This window comes from Aythya fuligula, chromosome Z (assembly GCF_009819795.1).
Source record: "Aythya fuligula isolate bAytFul2 chromosome Z, bAytFul2.pri, whole genome shotgun sequence".
In the NCBI taxonomy this organism is placed as follows: domain Eukaryota; kingdom Metazoa; phylum Chordata; class Aves; order Anseriformes; family Anatidae; genus Aythya; species Aythya fuligula.
In genome coordinates, this window is record NC_045593.1 from 10,966,223 (window position 1) to 10,985,070 (window position 18,848).

Sequence of the window (18,848 nt, forward strand, 5' to 3'; positions counted from 1 at the left end):
CCGAGGGACAGCTGTACAAACCCACAGACGCTATCATGGCAGGCCACCAACTCCCAGCACGCTCAGGAAGTTCCCTCCTGCTCTGCTGTGTTTTCTCCAGCACAAAGAGGAGGGTGGCAGGATGTGCCTCGCCGCTCTCACCAAGCAGGGATGGGCTCCCTGGGGATGCCCGGAGCTGCGATCTAGCCCTGCCCTCTGCTCCGGGCCCCTCCACGGCTTGCATGGAGCCCTGCGGATATCCCCCTGGCAGCACAGCCTCAGGCAGCCAGGAAATATTAATTTGTGCTGACCCCTCGCTGGGCCAGGCCGTCACCCCATCGAGTGACAGGGCGAGCTTTCTCTGACCGCTTCCCTTTATTTGCTGCGCTCCTCGGCTCGGGAGAGGATGGAGAGCTGGCAGCTCTTTCCTGCCCAGGTGCTTCTGGCCTCCTGCCCTCCTCCTGGCCCCCAAATCACGATTTGGAGCTCTGCAGACTGAAGCTGAGCTTCAAAGGGCTGCCCTCGCTGCTCATTCTCCCTCTGGGCTGTCACATCCCAGGACGTGCACGAGGGTTGGGGTTTCTCCTCAGGTCTTTCCCCGCAGCAGGTCGCTGCGTGGAGCTGGTGTTTGGTCAAAGCAGCCCCCTGGAGGGGATTTGTCTGTCTGTAAGAGGCACAAGAGGGCAAAGCCACCACGGCACCCTGCCCTGCAAACAGGCCTCCCTATCAGGGCGTGTCCCCAGCGCCCAGCTCCCGGGCGTCCCTCCGGCACAAAGAGCCCTTTCACACCCAGCACTTTTCCCCATTCCAGCCTCCTGCACCGTGCCGGCCCGTTCAACCATTTACACCCCTCCCACAGCTCCTCCTTCACCTCTGAACTCATTTCTGCCAGGCGCTGTGGCTGTTCCCGGTGATGGCAGCACCAAGGCCGCCAGCCGACCCCCCGGGGCCCAGCACTGCGCTGCCGCCCCTCCGCTGCCCCTTGCTCTACAGGGAGGGGAACCGTAAGGATGATAGAGCTCCAGGGGTACAACTGCAAACCGTGGGGTCCCAGCACAGGCTGGGTTGGGAGGGACCCTAAAACCCACCCAATTCTGCCCCCCTGCCATGGGCAGGGACACCTCCCCCCAGCCCAGGCTGCCCCCAGCCCCATGCAGCCTGGCCTTGAGCACTGCCAGGGATGGGGCAGCCACAGCTGCTCTGTGCCAGGTCCTCACCACCCTTAAAATAAAGATTTTCTTCCAAATACCTAACCCAAATCTCCCCTCTTTTATTTTAAAGCCATTCCCCTTTGTCCTATCACCACCCCTGGACGCAGATTCCCCCCCAGCTCTCCTGCAGCCCCCTTTATGCACCACCCCCAGCCGCAGCGCCTTGCCCAGGCCACCCCCGACCGCCCCCTCGGGGGACCCCCCCCCGGCGGGGCATGGCCACCGTGGGCTCCGGGTAGACCAGGCGGCCCTGTGCGGGCCACGCCCCCTGCTTTTAGACCACGCCCCCTGCGCTTAGACCCCGCCCCCTCCAGTCCGACAACGCCCCACCCGAGCAGACACCGCCCCTCCGGCCAGACCACGCCCCCTCCTATCAAACCACGCCCACCCAAACAGACCACGCCCCCCTCCACCAAAGCCACGCCCCCTCCCGGTTTCCCGCCCCCGCTCCCCGGTGCGGGCCCCGCCCCGCGCCGCTCTTCCGGGCCCGGCTGCGGCGCGCGCAGGCGGCGGGTGACGTCAGGCGGCCCCGGAAGGGCGGGGGGCGCGGGCCGGGAGCAGGCGGGACCCCGCGGTGCCGAGCCCAGCCCGGGACCCCCCCGGGACCCCCCCGGGACCCCCCCTCCGGGATCCCCGGGACCGGAGCCGGTGCCGGTGCCGGTACCGGAGCCGCCGCCATGACGCTCGCCGTCTTCTTCGGGTGCACCTTCATCGCCTTCGGGCCCGCGCTCAGCCTCTTCCTCTTCACCATCGCCCGCGACCCGCTGCGCATCATCATCCTCATCGCCGGGTCCGTGCCGGTACCGGGGGGTGGTGGGCACCGGGACCGGCACCGGGACCCGCACCGGGACCGGCACACAGCCTGGGGCACGGTGCTGCGGCTGGTACCGGTGTGGGTATGGGGCTGGGGTGGGCACCGGCACTGGTACCGGTACCAGGAGGGGTGGTGGTGCCGGTATGGGTGTGCACGGCTGGGCTACAGCACCCGCACCGGTGTGGGCACGGCCACAGCCACCGGTACCCGCACTGCTATGAGTGCTGCAGGACCACCAGCACCCATACTGGTACCGGTACCGGGCACTGGTATGGGCACCAGGGCTGTCACGGGCACCACACGACCACCGGTACTGGGGCACCGGTACCATCATGGGCACCACCAGTACCGCGGCACTGGTACCAGTACAGGCACCATCAGTGCTCACAGCACCACCAGTACCGCGGCACCGGTACCAGTACGGGCACCACCAGTGCACGGCGGGGTCCAGGCCCCGTTACCGTCCCCGGTACCGTGCCGGTGACGGGCTCCCGGTCCTTGCAGGGCGTTCTTCTGGCTGGTGTCGCTGCTGCTCTCCTCCCTCATCTGGTTCATCGCGGTGAAGGCCAGCGACCCGCGCGACGAGGCGCTGCAGCGGGGGCTGCTGATCTTCGGGGTGATGTTCTCGGTGCTGCTGCAGGAGGCCTTCCGCTTCCTCTACTACAAGCTGCTCAGGTACATGGGGGCACGGGGACGGGGCACGGGGACACCGGGGCAAAGTCTGGACCCAGACCCGGTGGCGGCGGTGGCGGGGAGGGCGGCAGCACTGCGGCACGCAGGCAGAGGGTGGCAGAGCTCCGTCCTGCAGAGCCACAGCCTCTCCTCCCTGCAATCTCTTTTCCTATATTTTTTTTTGGGCTTCTTTCTGCACCCTCTGTGTTTTTTTTTTTTTTCACTTTTTTTGGTGTGTTTTCTAAAAAAAAAAAAATAAAATAAAATGGTTTGCTCTCCCAGCTGTGTGCATGCCCTAGGGGTGCGCTCTGCAGCTTGCGGTGCTGCTGCTGGGTCTGTGGCACCCCGGCAGCCCCCATACCTGGTCTGTGGGGTTGGATTGGGATCACAGAGTCATTAGGTTTGGAAAAGACCTCCGAGATCTGGTCCAGCCATGCCCCTACCCCCACTGTCACCCACTAAACCCTGTCCCCAGGCACCACGTCCAGCCTTTCCCTGAACACCCCCAGGGACGGTGACGCCACCACCTCCCTGGGCAACCCATCCCAGTGCCTGACTGCTCTTTCTGAGCAGAAATGTCTCCTCATTTTCAGCCTGAACCTCCCCTGGAACAACTCGAGGCCATTCCCTCTAGTCCTCAAGCTAGCTACCTGTGAGCAGAGGCCGACCCCCAGCTCCCCACCCCTTCCTTTTAGGCAGTTGCAGAGAGCAATGAGGTCTCCCCTGAGCCTCCTCTTCCCCAGACCAAACCCCCCCAGCTCCCTCAGCCTCTCCCCACAGCACTTGTGCTCCAGGCCCTTCACCAGCCCCGTAGCCCTTCTCTGGACAGGCTCCAGGCCCTCGATGTCCTTGTACTGAGGGTCCCAAAGCTGAACAAGTACCCGACGTGGCCTCCGCCCCGTGGCGGTGGCTCAGGGAGGTCCCCGCGGTGGCAGCAGTGCTCCTGCCATGGCGTAGTGGTGCGCAGAGTGCCCGCAGGTCCATTAATCAAGGGCAGGATTATTGAGCAAGGAGCCAGGTGCCTGCTGGCAACACGCTTTTCCCTGCAGGAAGGCCATCGAGGGGCTGGTGGCCCTCAGCGAGGACGGCTGCTCCCCCATCTCCATCCAGCAAATGGCATACGGTGAGTGCCGCGTGGGTACCCGGGGTACTGATGGGGTTTGGGAGGTCCCTGGGGTGGGGGGGGATCGTGGTTTTGGGGTGTCACGGCCTCTCTGTCCTGGTAGTGGCTGGCGTGGGCTTTGGGCTGATGAGCGGCGCCTTCTCCATGATCAACCTCCTGGCGGATGCGCTGGGGCCGGGCACCGTGGGCATCCACGGGGACTCGCAGCTCTACTTCCTGACCTCAGGTGAGGGACGGGGCCATAACCCACATCCCTGCTCCCCGTAGCCATCGGAGCCCCCCGCAGGGCCCGTGGCTCCCTGTTGACCCCCCGCTGCTGCTCCCCGCAGCCTTCATGACCATGGTGTTGATCTTCCTGCACACCTTCTGGGGCATCCTCTTCTTCCACGGCTGCGAGAACCGGCGCTGGTGGGAGATCGCTGCCGTCGTCCTCATGCACCTCGCGGTTTCGGGGTCGGTGAGTGCTGGGAGCAGAGCCCCGTGCTGCCTCCAGGGATGCTGCCACACGTCCCCGTCCCATCCCAGACCCTCACCAGGCTTTCCACACCACTGGAACCATCAGGAGGGGGACACGGTGGCTGCGTGGAGCAGCCGGGCTGTGGGAGACCCCTCTCACCCTTTCCCTTTTCTGCTTTTCCTCCCCCCCAGACGTTTTGGAACCCGCTGTACGTGGGCAGCCTGGTGCCCTCCTACCTGCTGATGGCCGCTGCTGCTGTCTGGGCTTACCTGCTCTCGGGGGGCTCTGCACAGAACCTGCGCCGCTTCCTGCTCTGTAAGTGCTTGGTAAAGGGGGACAGGGACCCCTCTGGGTGCTGGGGACCCTCTGGGTGCTGGGTCCTGGGGTGGGGAAAGGTTCTCTTGGGGAACGAGGCGAGGAGCTGGCTGCCTCTCCTACGGGACAGGAGGAGACCGTGGGGCTGACTGACTCTTAGGGGGAGGTGGTTTGGGTATGAAATTTGGTGAAAATCTCCACCCCACCACCCCGGCTTGGTTTCCGCAGGTTCGCAGAGCGGAGCCAGCCCCCAGCTGGCATCCTGAGGCCCCGCAGGACGCTCCTGTCCCCAGCTGCCCCTGCCCTCCCCTCCATCTCGGCGACACCATCGGCACTCGCCTCCTCTGCAATACGTTTTTCTCCTGGAAGGGGGGACCCGGCCAGCCCCCGGCGGGGCAGGGACCACCACCCAGCGGACAAGTGGCACCGGGGCTGGCCTGCTCCTCTGCCCCTCCAGGGACAGCCCAGCCTGCAGGACTTGGCTTTGCTGGCCCTGAGCTACCCTGCCTGGGAAGGATCCTTCCTCAGACTGATCCCAAGGACCCCCCTCGCTTCTCCCCCCGGCGCTGAAGATGCCCCCCTTGTCCCCTGTGCCGCTGGGGTGGAGGAAGCAGCTTTGCAAGGCGCTGTCTGGGCCGGGGCTGAGCCCTGTGGTGCTTCTTTCTCCACCTCTTCACCCCCTGCTCACGGCAAGACGTGGCCCCAGCGCTGGACTGCAGTGAGCTGGCATCCTGGGGGGTGGTGTCGGGGGGCTGGTGTGGGGTGGGGGGCAGCTGCTGGGGATGAAAGGTGGTGGGAAGAGATGTGGGGAGACGGATCCCAGCAGCTCTGGTGGGTGGCCGTGGACCAGCGAGCCTGCAGCTGGTGCCAGCACGGCCTGGGGAGGGGTGCTGGGGGCTGCCCCCCCGGGGATCATCGCCCTCTCCAGGGGCCGGAGGGGGATTTTCAGGCAGGCACCGGCCCTGATGCTGTGCTTACAAGATGGGGATATTGAAACAGCCCAGGGGCTCAGTGCTGAGAAGGCGGCTTTGTCCACAGTGGGCTTTTATACCAATAAAAAAAAAAATAATAAGCACCATAGCTGAGTGGGGTGTGTGCCAGCCCTGGGGGGGTGGGTGCTTCGGCCGCTCCTCGGTTGCCACCAGGGCGGAGGCTTCCTCCCGTGTCTTCCTCCCCTCACCCCTGCCCGAGCCCGTTGCTTTTGGCTGCAGCAGGGCCCCGATGCTCCCCAGGGCTTGGCTCTGGCTGCACGCGAGCCTCGGAGGCCAGCAGCTCGAGAGGAGCAGGGTGGGGGCCGGCGAGGAAGCCGAGGGGCTGCTGCCTTCACCTCTGCAGCGCTCCGGCCCTACCAAGCCCCGGCAGCTGTTTTTCCAAGGCTTTGCACAAATAAGAGGAGGAAGAAGTCCCAGGGCGCTGAAGGGCAGGGCCGGGCTGTGCAAGGAGCCCCGCACTGCTTGCTCTGGAGCTCTGCCTGGGGCACGGATGGAGGCTGATGCTTGCTCTGCGATGGGAAGGGTCCGGCGTCGCTCCGCGGCTTGCTCCTGGGACGGCAGAGGTGGCCGGCAGCACAGGAAGCTCTTACATCTTTTTGACCTTTTTTATTAACGTTTTTATCGTTTTTTGTAACAAAAATATCTGCTGGGGCTGGGCGTTGCCCCAGGTGAACAGTCTGTGCAGCCGGGGGAGGCTGGTGCCCCCCGAGCCCGGGGTGGGAGCGAGGGGACGGGGCTGAGCCGCGGGGCTCACGCTGTGTTCTCGGTGGTGGCCGCCGTGTAGATGACCTTGGATTTGGTGGGTGAGTCCAGCCTGGCGTGGGACAAAGAGCAGGGTGTTAGGGTAGAGAGGGAAGCCCCGATAACTCATCTGCATAATGCTCGTTTCCCATACAGCAGTGTGCAGGGGTACGGAGGGGGGGACAGCGGTGCCCCCGACCCTGCTCTGCCCACCACTCACCGTGCGTTCTGGCTGCGCTGCTTGTAGACGTAGTACATGAAGGCCAATGCTGTGATGGCAAAGAGCACCCCGAAGACCACAGCCAGCACGTCCCCTGCAAGCCCAGCAGAGGCACGTCACGGGGCGGGTGGTGGTGGTGGTGGTGAGGGGGGCAGGGGGGGACACAGGGCTGGCGGGGACACGGAGCCAGCAGCCTCGGCTGAGCACACTTACCTGCGTGAAACGAGGAGCTGGTCTGTCCCGCTGAGGAAAAAATAAAAAAGGAGGGGTGTGAGAGCCTGCTGTCGGGATGCCAGAACAGCCTCCCCATGGCTGCATGCCCCAGGCTCAGCACCAGGCTGCCAGGACCCCTGTCCCCACTGGGTGTCCCCCAGCACCCTTCCCAGGGCCAGCACCTCCTGTGCCTGCTGCCACCACCCCCAGGAGACACGGCACAGTCAGGGGGGAGGAAAGTGCCAGTACAAGGCTTTGCCAAACCTGGGCTGCTCTCGTTGCTCCCCACGTGGGGACAGCCAGCCCACAACACCACCTACCCATGCCCTAAATCCTGTGCCAGGCAATATTTACCTAGCGCAGCAGCGCTGCTCTGCCCCGGCAGCATTATCACCTGCACAGCCCCAGCATCGCGCGCCGGGTGGCACTATCAGTGCCAGCATCCAGCAGCTCACAGAGCAGCTTTCCTGACCCTCCAGCTTGGGAAAAATCAACAAGCGTGGGTGAAGGAGGTAGAGCTGAAAGCGAGGTGGGACGGGGCCCAGCCCCACCGGTGCACGGGGCAGTGTGGAGCGGGGAAGGCTGCACCACCTTGGTGCCTGTGAGGTCTGTGGGGACCAGCAACCTCATCCGGGAGCACAGGGACACCAGCCCGGCACTCAGACACACGACTTCGGGGCCAAAGGCTTTGTTTGGGGTGGTTTGATAGAAATAGCAAACAGGGGAAGAAAAGAGGTGAGCTCATTTGCACCTCCGCCCCCTCGCCTCTGCCAGCGCCTGCTGAGGAATAGCTTCTGCAGAAAGGGGTAAAAGAAAAGGCTCGGAGGTAAATGGAGAGCACGATAATGTTTCTAGCAGGTTTACCAAAGATAGAGCATGCCAGCCTAACCCGATATCCTTCTTTGATAAGTGATATTCCAGACAAAGAAAATGCGGTAGATTTTATCTCCCCAGGCTTCAGTGAAGCATTTGCCGTGGAGCCGTCTGGGAAGCTGCGAGTGAGGCCGAGGACCACAGTGATTAAATCCTGCAGCCCTTAACGAGCTGGCTGCAGGTGTGGTGGTGAGGAGAGGTGGTATACCACTGTGCGGTTAGCCAGGCATTCCCCTGGGGCCCGGGACCCATCCTGTGCGCTATTTCTATTAGTCACCTTGACACAAGGCGACAAATGCCAGCGGAAAGGAGGAGGAACAGGATGTTGGACAGGGAAAAAAAGCCCCAAGCGAGCTCAGAGAACCGAAAAGGGGCACCGACACAGTGATGCAGAGTGATAGTCGCACCTGAGGGCTAGCAGGAACTTCTACTCATAGCTGGAAACCACCGGTGACAGAAAGGGCTTCGAGGACACACCGAGGGAACCGTCCTCTGTTTGTCCTCAAGCAGGGTGGTGAGTACCCAGCCTGACACCCCCAGCCCTGCTCCAAAACCCAGGGTAACCCATTAGAAAAATGCATTCCCCTAAGAGAAGCCTCGCCCCACTTCTTGCCCTGTGCCTCGGCAGCCCGGTGCACCCCCAGGGTGCTCGCGCGCTCCTTACCTGTGGGTACCTGCCTCTCCCGGGACAAGGTGGGCTCGAAGCTCGCCAGCACCCACCGCTTGTGCAGGGCCTGGGTCGGCCGAAAATTATTCTGCAGGGGCTTGCCGTGGTCGTACTGCAGGCTCGTCACCAGCACCGAGATCTGGGAGGAGAGAGCAGGGTGAATAGGGTGCGCGCTGTGCTGGGGAGCCAAAAAGCCCCGGCGCACGGCATCCACGGGGACCTGCACGGGCGCTGCCCCGACAGACCTGGTCATGGGAGAGCATCACGGTCTGGTTGAAGACCGTCCACATCACCGACTGGAAGCAGGGAGGGGTGGTCAGGGAGCCGTTGTAGCGGTAATAGAGGTGCAGGCTGTCGGGCAGCAAGCCCGCGATGTTGAACCCGGGCACCATGACTTCCTCATCTGGGAGGAGAAGGCAGGGGAGTGAGGGCAGCCCCAGGGAGGGGAACGGGACCAAGCGCGGGGCTCACGGAGCACACCCGACCCAGGGCATCCCCCAGCCCAGCCTCGCACCACCCTGCTGCATGCACCCGGTGTGCCAGGGAGGGCAAGGGATTCTCCCTTCCTCTCCACTGCAAGGGCTTTCTCTGCTGGGAGCCTTACCTTCTCCTTGGATTTCGTGGAGATGCTTGGTTATTTCCTCGTAGTAAGGGTTTTCCCTCGGCCCGACCTGCAATGTAGCAGCAAAAGGAGGTTTGGCTGCCTGCGAGGGGCACCCTGTCCTGCTGGACCCTCCTCGCCAGGGGCACCAGCACCATTGCGGGTCCCCAGAATTACCCCTGACGCCCACCCCGATCTCACTCCCACCCCTCCTTGCCCAGGTCTGGGCTCTGGTTCTCACCTCCAGGAAGACTCCCAGCACGGCCAGCCCATCCGGGTAGCCCAACGCCACCTTGAAGTTTTCGTACTTGGTGTTGTAGTGGACCACGTGGAGCTGGAGGGAAACACACAGTTCGTTGCAGGTTGGGCACCCCAAAGAGGTGCACAGCCCCACGGGGGCTCCCCAACCATTGCAAGGGCTGGGAGAGGCGTGCAGCTACACTGAGCATCCCTGCTAGGGGTAAATGTGCAGGTGGGATGGAGACAACACGTGCCAGTGGATAGAAGTGAGCACGAACAGCTGCCCATGGGAGCTGCCTTGCTTGCAGGCAGCAAACCAGCCCTGGATAGCAGGACTGGAGGACAGCAGCTGGGGGAAAAAAAAGGGGTAAAACCATTTGGGAGCTGGCAGGGCAGGCTGTATACAGGGGAAACTCCTTCTCCATTAGCCCAGCATTGGGAGAGGACGGTCGAGGGGGACGAGGGCTCCTCACCTCCCCAGCAAAACGCTTCATGTTAACCGTGTGCTCGGAGCCGGCTGTCGTCGGGGAGCCCCAGTGCAGGTGCAGCTGCTTGGCTCGGTACTGCTGGGCATAGCCACCCGTGATGGCCATGGACTCGGGCAGCTCCAGGACAACTGCGGGGCAGGAGGGAGAGGTCGGTCAGTAAAACACAGAGTCCAGTCCGCCCCAGGTTTGCAGAGGAGGTGGCTTGGGGGAAAGAGCCACCCTGGGCTGGTGGAAGCTGGAGACAGCAAACAGACTCGCTTTTGATCTCTAATGGGGCTGTAGGTGGGGCAGTGGATAGTGCTGTGCAAATGCAGCAGGGTTTGGCTTTCAGCTTGGGGTTGTAGGACACCCCGATAAATAAATCAGGGCGGCTGTTCCTGAGGCTGGAAGTGCTCAGAGTGCTCTGCCCCTCTGCAGAGACTCACGAGGCAGTCCCGTGCTGGATGCTGTCCAACAACTGATGCACTATGCGAGGATAATATAAAGAGACCGTGGGCAAAGTTCAAGGATCGGCAGGCAAAACTCAAGGATTTGAATTTTTGGCCAAGGCCAAGTCCAAAATTTCCATCTAGCAAAGCCAGCCCTCACTCAGTGGTGTGGCACGCCTCAGGGCTGAGCTACTGGGACATGCACCAAAGCCACCAGGAGCATCCCTGGACCCTGAGAAAAGCTGTTCACTCCCTCCAAGCACCTTCCAATTCTTAACGTCAGATCTTTTCCTTCCTCATGCCTCTGTAGGTGAAGTGTCAGTCACATCGCCAGCCAGGGCACAGGTTTGGGATTAGGAACACAACGCGGCTGTGATGAGTCATTTGTCCTCTCCTGTGCTGCCTGCCACTGGGCTCGGAGACACAGAACTCAAATACAGGAAGCGGGACACTGCTCCCTCCCCGGGGATTTACCTGCTTCAACATTTCTTTTGTGTATCTAGATCAGGGCATTCCTAGTATTTATCTGAGTCATTTTCAGGCCCTTGCAAAAGTCTGTGCAGCGAACGTGTTGTATAAGGAGGAGCGACAACAGAAATATCCCGGCTCTTCAGAACGATCACAGGAGGCGGGCAGTCACCATAATAATAATAATAATTTAAAAAAAGCATCTTATAAGCAGATGAGAAACTTCTTCACCCCCCAGCCCTCTCGACGAAAACGTTACGAGCGCTTTCTGAACACCAAGCAACGCCAGATGCCAGGGTGTCCAAAATAGCAACCGCTGAGCTCGACCCGTTCAGCTATGCAGGCATGCTGGGGTGGGAGGCTGTAAAACAGAGCTCTGGGCACGCAGCGAGTCCGACTGGTCGAGTGTGCTGCATCGGGTCACGGGGCTGTTTTATCACACCTTCAGCAGGTTGCTGTCCCCAGCAGCTTTTCTTGGGGACCGGCAGCCACCGGCGCGCACAGGATGAGCGAGGTGCTCCTAGAAAGACCTGGTGGCAGCCAGGAGCTGCCATCTCCAGCTGCAGGGCAGGAAGGAAATGTTTTTTTTTTTTTCTTTTTTTTTTTTTTCACCCCCCAAAAAAGTTGGAACGGAATCCATTTATGTTAACGTAGTATCAGTCTCGCCATGCCAGGTAGTGCATGTATCTGCATGCAGTATTTAGAAGGGCTTTATAGCCCTTCTAAAACTGGAGAAGGGAAATAAACAATTTCTGAAAGTGCCTTAAGATCCTGACATAGCGTCTTGAAGCACGGGCTTTAAATTGGCCAAAGCTGTGTCCTAGAAGACTGAGGGGTGGGTACCTTTAGGGCTAAATCGCACCAGGGACCAACCAGTCCTTTGAAAGTGGAAACGATGCCTGCAAACGTGCACCAGAAGTATTAGGGGCATGTTTTTAGAGGAAACATGGATTATAACAAATTCCCGGAGCCACCACCCAAAGGCAGTGAGTTGTGAGCTCTCCATCTCCTGGTTTCTCCCCTCCAGGCAGGAAAGCACCTGAGCAAAGCCCTCCCAGAGCCACGGGGAGGGTTTCAGGGAAGCCTGGTCCTGCCAGGAGCAGCCGGTGCCTTTCGCACCCACCTGTGTGCCCGTTGTTCTTCAGGTTGAACTTCTTGCTGGCGGGCAGGCTGTACCCGGAGAGCTGGATGGGCTGCAGCTCGGGGCTGAAGATGGTCTTCTCCGTCTCGATGTTGATGGGGGACTGCTTGTTGCCCGAGCAGGCCGGGTAGTGCTCGCCCCAGCGCTCTGGTTCTGCAACGGGGAGGCAGCAGCGGTGAGGCCAGCCAAGCGAGGAGACCCCCAGGGGGAACTGGGGTGGGTGGGAGGGAAGGGGCAGGTGTAGTTTGGGCAGTGCACCTCGCTCACAGGCTTGGTTTCCACCAAGCTAGCTCGGGAGCAGCTCCCTGCTGCCACGTGACGGCGCGCAGCTGTGCCACGAAAGGGCTCCGAGCGCGGTGAGCTGCCAGAAAAGTCTATTTTTGGGGTGTTTGGGAAGAGCGCGAGAAGATCATTTACAAGTGGACTTGGCAGGCGGAGGAGCCTGCAGCTCATCACACGCTGGCTGCTTGTTGCCTCTCCTGCTGCTACGTGAGCCCCTCCAGCACGGTGCCACCAGGGCCACGCGCGCCCACGGCCACAGGTGGCGAGGTGCCGGCCCCACAAAGGGACGGGTGATGTCCCCAAAACCTCCCCTCGCACCACAGAGGGCTGCTTCCAGCGCTTTTCAGGCCAGCCCCAGCCTAGGGGACAAGAGGGACAGGGGACAGAGGGCAAGGGTGAGGACACGAGCTAATCCCTGGGCAGGTCAAAGTCCCAGCACAGGCTGCAAGTCCAGCCTTGGGGAGCCCAGCCTGGCATAGGATGCGGCCAGCTCCTGTCTGGGGGGGAAGCCCGGCCCCAAGGGCACCCCAACGTGAGGGTTTTGGGGATCCCCCTGCAGAGCTGCTGCTGCTGTCCCCAAATGGGAGCACCCCGGGCTCTCCAGCCCACCCGTGCCCGGCTTCGGGCACCACTGAACCAGCAGGGTCAGGCATGAGGGAAGGGCGAGCCGCTGAGTGCGCACAGGAGCCCTGTAATCATTAACCACGGCTGGCTCGAGCCCAGCGTGCGCTGGGTGGTGGGGGAAAGCAGGATTAACTGCAGGGTATTTACCTTCATAGCTCCAGTGGTTGTCACCAGCACCTTGAGAAGGAAAGGGGGAAAAAGAAAAAAAAAAAAAAAAAAAAAAAACACACACATAAGAGCATGAATGGAAGGGAAAGGTTGGCAGCAAACAGGCAGTGCTCACAGCCCCAGCAGCAGGTCCCGGGGCTCACACTGCACCCCCAGCCCCCTCCCAGCCTTCGCTTCCCCACTCCTCCTCCTCCTGCCCCACAGCCAGGGGGAGCTGCCTTCTCCCAGCAGGGAGGTCTGCGTGCATCACCCCGAGGGGAAACTCCAGGGCTCAACACTTTGTTATCACCGTTATAAGGGGGGAAAATAAGTCGCAGATACGGGCTTTCATCGCGGAGCAGCTGTGCCCATGCTCTTCCAGCTGCACCAGGACAGAGCGAATTCACCTCCTCGGGCTCGCTCTCAGCGGGGTGCTCGTAATGGCACGGCGCTGATACCCCCAGCTGGCACATCCCAACCCAAAAAGGGTGGGAGAGGCTTGGGGCCAGCACCCACCCCGCTCCCTCAGCTCCCCAGGGCGCAGCCCAGTCCCCAGACATCTCCATCCCTTATTAGTGCATGTGCCAATTAGCCTGGACGGGGTGCAGCAGGGGCTAACAAGTGCCCTGCCACTGACAACGGCCACCGACAGCCGCTTGCTATTAATAGGAGTGGATTCCAGCTCACGGGTGAGAAAGGAAGAGGCACGCTTTCCCAGGCCCAGGCAGCTGATGCGGGGCCCCGAGCCCAGCGGGATCCTGCCCTCCTCCCAGCCAGGAGCCAGCCCTGGTGGCCGTGGATGCCTGGGGACAGCGGGGCCGTGGATATGGGAACAGCGTGGTGGTGATCGCTCTGCAGCACCTCAGAGGCTCGGGAGTCACTCGCCCAAGGTGTGGGGTGCTCCTGGAGGTGTAGAGCCCAGCAGAGGGCTGGGCACGATGCAGCTGCCTGCACAGGGCAGGAATGAGCATGCAGTTGTGCCAAGGATGCAGTGGGCACAGACAGGACCCCCAAGAGGTGCTTCAGCAGCTTTCCCAGGTAGGATTCCCCTCTTGCAGCATGAGGGTGGCGAGTCTGGAGCAGCTACGGGGCTGGCACACGGTGCCTGGGTGCGCTGCACATGCCCGAACCGGCACAGCCTGCCCCGGCACCCTGCTTTTCTGCTCACCTCCAGGAACTCTGCCTTGACAGAAGGCTTCTCATCCTTCCACCTGAAGCTTGAGCAACAGCTCGGTGCTGGCACCTGCCCTGCTGCGTCAGCACCGTGCCACCCACCCTGGCTTCCCAGGTCCCAGTGCTTGCTCCTGCGGCTGGTGGGGCTCCACAGGGGCTCGCAGCCCCAGATTTCTTGGTCCTTTATAGGGAAACGGGGATCCAACAGCCTGAAGGCTGCAGCTGCACCCAGGGTACAAGATTCCCCCGGGGGTCCCACGGTACCCGAGCACCCACCTGCACCTACCCACGCACCGAGGCCACCTGAGTGCATTTCCCCACCCACGGAGCTGGGCACAGCACCGGGTCCCTCCGTGCCTGCCCTGAGCGATGCAGGGGAGCACCAATGCCAGCCCAGCCCGGCAACGGGATCAAGCCTTTGGCACCCACCCTGGCGTAGCCCTGCAAGGCACCAGACCCTTCGTCACCAGCATTACCCCACCGCCCTGCGCAAACGCTGATTTGCATAATTTCAGCCTCCCTCCCACGCTCCCCGCCGGAGCACGTCTTCTCCTTCCGAGCAGCGCACGGGGCCGGCTCCCCTCGCCGCTGAACCGCTGCCACACACCACAACAGAGGTGCTGCAGCTCTCTGCACGCCCTGCCCTACCCCGAGCACGTACAGGGGCTGCAAAGCACTCCCAAAAATGTTGGATGGGGGGAGCAGAAGCACAGCTGGTGCCCAGCGCTTTGATGAGCGCACTGGGAGAGGGTGAGCGAGGAGAGGACTCCTCGGTGGGGTCCCAGCAGGGAAATATTTCGGGGCTCTACCAGGAGCTGGCTGCGGCTGCAGGCACTAAAAGCCTTTGTGCTCAGCCACGTGGAGCCCCTCCGCTCCCACCCAGCACCAAACCCACCCCCTTCCCTGAGCTGGGGGGAACAACATCAGCCAAGTTTCCCCATTCTGGTGCTTTCCCCCCCCTCCCCACACACACAGGCACTTTGCTCGCTCCCTCCCACTTCGGGATCCTGGCGCTCGCTCCTTGATATCCAACACCATCCAACAACACTTTCCTGCCGGGTCCGGGCAGGCGCTGCCATTAGCGGCGTGCTGCTCTGCATGTCCTGCAGCCTGGGGGTGAGGGCAGGAGCAGTTTTGGGCATGGTGAGGAGCCAGCAGGGCCAGGGGCTGCTGCTAGCAGGCACCAAAGCAGCAGGCTGCTCCCAGGAATTGCTGCAGGGATGCGGGCACAGACCCACAGTTGGTTGCATGGAGCAAGAGGCACCCTCAGCAGAGCCAGGGAATAGGGTGAAAACAGGGGGATGCCCCTTCTGCCCTCATCTGCTTGCAGTTTAGGGGATGCACAGCCCGCAGGGCACCTGAGGATGCCCAAACGTGGGGTGGCAGCCACGTGCCGATGCCATCTGATGGCAGCAGGGCTGCCTGGTGCCTCCTCGCCGTGGGCTCCGACAGGAGTTTATGGCTCCAGACATCCTGCTTGCTTATCGGGCGGGCACACGATGCCCCGTGCTCAGCCACAGGCTGCCCTGGGATCCTGCCACAGCCTCTGCTCACACCCAGCCCCGAACCAGCCCTGGACAAAGGCTGTGGGATGATGCTCGGGGAGCCAGGGGGACACCAGGACGTGCAGAGATGCACAGGGGGGAAGCCTCAAAGCAGCGACCAGCCCCTGCAGACCGATCCCAGCCTAGCAGACAGGTCCAGGCACCTTTTCCTCACAAGCAATAACCTGATCAAGGTACACGGGCCGTGCCGCCGCGCTCACGCTGCCCACAGCCAGCTCCCCGAGCATATCTGCAGCCAGCAAGGAGCTGGCACGAGGTCTGGGGCTGGCACGGCGTCTGGGCAGCATCCTCCTGCCAAGTCCCACAGGAAACCTCTGCACCCCACAGGATGGGACAGCAGCAAGCCCCCAGCCCTGCCCCACAAGCACAGCCCTGTTTTTACTCCCCAAGCAGCCCCACACAGCACCCATGCCCTTCCAACCACCGCATGCACCGATCCCACACAAGCCCGGCTGCATTAAATTCCTTTTTTTGTGTGTTTCTAAACCCTGACCAACCGCGAGCCTTGGGGATCAGCCTTTAATCTGCCACCGGCAGCTCAGGTTGCCTCAGGGATTGTTCTTTGTGCTCCTGGGGGGCTGTGGGGCCCCGAGATGCAGCCAGCATCCCGCAGGGAGGGGGAGGCACAGGGCAGGAATCACCGCGGCTTGTTCCTGCTCCCCGTGAACCCAAGTGGCCTCGGTGAGTGTCGGGGAAAGAGGAAACAGCTGGAGGGCCTTGGGCAAAAAGGGCCGTGCCAGCAGGAGGGAGAAAAATGGGGAATCCCTTAAGGCTGGGGAACGAGGTAAGTGAAAGTGGATTAAGCTAAAAAATGGGCTCCACCGGAGGAAGAAGGCATCAGGGGGTGAAGAAGAAGGGGGCGCAGAGCTGGGCAGCCTCGAGGGCAACCCGCAGCTTGTGCCAGGTGCCCAGCAGCCGCTGGCCATACCTGGTGCCCGCGTTGGGAGGAGGAAAGGAGCCAGCCTCGCCGTGACATGTGGCTGCATGGGGGCATTCCTGGGTCCCAACCAAACCCCACACCCCCGCGGGGCTCCAGCCAGACCCCCAGGGTGGTCGGGGTGCCCGTTCGCCCCCCGTCCCCTTTTCCCAGTCCCATCCCCAGGCAGCTGGAGCCTGGCACCCTCCTGCCCTGCGGCCGGAGTTACTTCATCTCTGCGGCGAGGAGCATCCGCGTCCCCGTCCCCACGCGCAGCCCGGCGAGGAACGTGATTCATCGCAGCAACAAAAGCAGCTCCCGGCACCGAACAATCGCCGATCCGTGCCGCATGGCAGCCGTCCCCGTACAGGTCAGGGCAACTCTTACCAGAGGCAAAGAAACAAGGACACGCTACCAGGCTGAGCCTGGGAAACACAACCCCACGGGCCAGGCTGGGACGGGAACGTCCCCGCGCTGTGCTCAGCCCCAGGCGAGCGGAGGCATGGCACTGCCCCAAAATCCCTGCTGAACGCTGGCAGCGCCACAGCCTCCGGGTCAGAAAAGGGACTGAGACCAAAAGGGATTGAGCATTCCCCTTGCTAAAAGAAGGATCCCAAAACTTGGAAGCCCCCTCTGCCACCCGGGACAGGGTGGGGGGAGGCACCCCCCAGCCCCCAGCCCCCTGCTCCATCCGCAGCTGTGGGGCAGCCCCACACCTGCCCCATAGCTCCAGCCCCTCCGGGAGGCTGAAACCCCATGCTGGGAGCCCTGAGCCCCTCAGGAAAGTAGGAACAGGATCTGGTGGGGAACAGGGCTGTTCCTGCCAGGGGTCGTGGCTGCACCGGAGTTGGCGGGAGCGGGGACAAAGGCAGGGACGTGCGGCTGTGGGGCTGCGTGATGCCGGAGGGGCACGGCCCCACTGGGGGCCCCTAACGGGGGCGGCACGGCAGCCCCTCAAGCCAGCAAGGGAGACCCCCGCTCCGAACACTGGGGACCCTAAACCCAGCATAGAAACGCTCTGTGCATCGGGGCACACGTGCGTCGGGGACCCTAAACCCAGCTGAGGGGTGCTCTGTGCATTGGGGACCCTAAATCTGGCATAGGGGTGCTCCGTGCATTGGTGTGCCTGTGGGTCAGGGACCCCAAATCCAGCAGAGGGGTGCTCTGTGTATTGGGGTGCCTGTGCACTGAGGACCCCAAACCCAGCAGAGGGGTGCTCTGTGTATTGGGGTGCCCGTGCACGGGGGACCCTAAATCCAGCACAATGTATAAAGGGTGCCCATCATTTGGGGACCCTAAATCCATCAGAGGGGTGCTCCATGCCCTGAGGACCCTGTGCATCGGGGACCCTAAACTCATCACAGGGGTGCCCTGATGCATCGAGGACCCTAAACCCTTTCATGGGGGGTGCCCGGTGCAGCCGGGACCCCCCACCCCGTCCCCCCGCACCCCCGTCTCACCTCTCTCCTTGCCGTGCGGGGACTCCTCGTCGTCGTCGTGCCCGTGCCCGGCGGCAGCACGGCCCGCGACGGCCAGGATCAGGACCAGGACCAGCAGCGGGACCGACACCGGGACCGGGACCAGGACCGGGACCCGCAACCTCATCTCCGGCGTCGGATCGCGGTGCGGGGCGCTGCGGGACGGGACGGGACGGGGACGGGGACGGCGGCTCCGCGGTCTGCCCGGGCGGCAGCGCGTACGTGAGAGCGGGCGGGGGAAGAGGCGGCCCTGCCTCACGCCGCCGTTACCTTTTATAGAGGCTGGAGGCAAAGTCTGCCGCCGCCCGGCACCCACAGGTGAGCCGCCGCCGCCGCCCCCCGCACCGGGACTCGAACCCGCGGCACCCCCGGGAGGCCGGCGGCGGGGTCGGGGGGGGTCCGGGGCAGCGCCCCCGGTAGCTGCGGGGGGGGCCCTGCGCGGTGTCTGTGTGTGTGTGGGGAGGGGAAGCTCCGTGTGTTCCCCCGCCCTGGGGGGCGGGGGAGGGGGGGGTGAGGGGCTGGGGGAGGGTTTTTGGTTGTAAAGAGGGGGATTTCCTCAAAAATGGGGGTGGGGGGTGTCCTCAGCGAGGGGTGTATTCAGTGAGGGGCTTTTTAGCTTCTTGGTGAGAGGTTCCCTCGCTAATGGGGTGAGGGGCACACTCAGTACATCTGTCCCCTCCCTCAGTAAGGGGGTGAGGGACGCCCTCAATAAGGGGGTGAGGGACATCCTCGCTGACAGGGTGAGAGGCCCTGGGGGATGTTTTTGAGCTTCCATATCAGGGATTCCCTCAATAAAGTGATGAGGGATGTGCTCAGCGAGGGACGTCTTAATCTGTGGGGTGAGGGACCCCCTCAGCAATGGGGTGAGGGACATCCTCAATGCTGGGTGTCTTCCCCCAGAGCTGGGCTGAGGGACGCCCTCATCCCCCATTGTCAGAGAGGGACGTCTTAATCTATGGGGTGAGAGACCCCTCAGCAATGGGGTGAGGGAATTCTTGAGCTCAAGGTGTCCCCCTTCAG

General features: G+C 62.6%; 2 protein-coding genes across 2 annotated transcripts; one reads left to right on the forward strand and one right to left on the reverse strand.

Moving 5' to 3' along the window:
• The first annotated feature begins 1,714 nt into the window (after nucleotides 1-1,714).
• Nucleotides 1,715-5,294, forward strand: LOC116500759 (gamma-secretase subunit Aph-1b-like). The gene is made up of 7 exons (XM_032205986.1): nucleotides 1,715-1,980; nucleotides 2,509-2,679; nucleotides 3,726-3,799; nucleotides 3,903-4,025; nucleotides 4,129-4,256; nucleotides 4,448-4,571; nucleotides 4,800-5,294. Exons 1-7 carry the CDS (start codon nucleotides 1,868-1,870, stop codon nucleotides 4,835-4,837), a joined length of 771 nt encoding a protein of 256 aa, XP_032061877.1. The 5' UTR covers nucleotides 1,715-1,867; the 3' UTR covers nucleotides 4,838-5,294.
• Nucleotides 5,295-6,313: 1,019 nt separating this feature from the next.
• Nucleotides 6,314-17,955, reverse strand: LOC116500503 (carbonic anhydrase 9-like). The gene is made up of 11 exons (XM_032205554.1): nucleotides 17,811-17,955; nucleotides 12,697-12,726; nucleotides 11,626-11,796; nucleotides 9,592-9,734; nucleotides 9,120-9,212; nucleotides 8,882-8,948; nucleotides 8,523-8,680; nucleotides 8,275-8,416; nucleotides 6,738-6,767; nucleotides 6,525-6,618; nucleotides 6,314-6,377 (listed from the first exon to the last, which is right to left on the reverse strand). Exons 1-11 carry the CDS (start codon nucleotides 17,953-17,955, stop codon nucleotides 6,314-6,316), a joined length of 1,137 nt encoding a protein of 378 aa, XP_032061445.1.
• Between the last annotated feature and the right edge of the window lie 893 nt (nucleotides 17,956-18,848).

Excerpts from the sequence above, each read along its gene's own strand:
- LOC116500759 (XM_032205986.1), top strand. The coding sequence starts at position 1,868 with ATGACGCTCGCCGTCTTCTTCGGGTGCACCTTCATCGCCTTCGGGCCC. Across the intron at positions 1,981-2,508 it reads ATCATCATCCTCATCGCCGG|GGCGTTCTTCTGGCTGGTGT; the intron begins GTCCGTGCCGGT and ends CGGTCCTTGCAG. Across the intron at positions 4,257-4,447 it reads ACCTCGCGGTTTCGGGGTCG|ACGTTTTGGAACCCGCTGTA; the intron begins GTGAGTGCTGGG and ends CCTCCCCCCCAG.
- LOC116500503 (XM_032205554.1), bottom strand. The coding sequence starts at position 17,955 with ATGAGGTTGCGGGTCCCGGTCCTGGTCCCGGTCCCGGTGTCGGTCCCG. Across the intron at positions 8,949-9,119 it reads TGCTGGGAGTCTTCCTGGAG|GTCGGGCCGAGGGAAAACCC; the intron begins GTGAGAACCAGA and ends GCTACATTGCAG. Across the intron at positions 8,681-8,881 it reads CCACGAAATCCAAGGAGAAG|ATGAGGAAGTCATGGTGCCC; the intron begins GTAAGGCTCCCA and ends TTCTCCTCCCAG.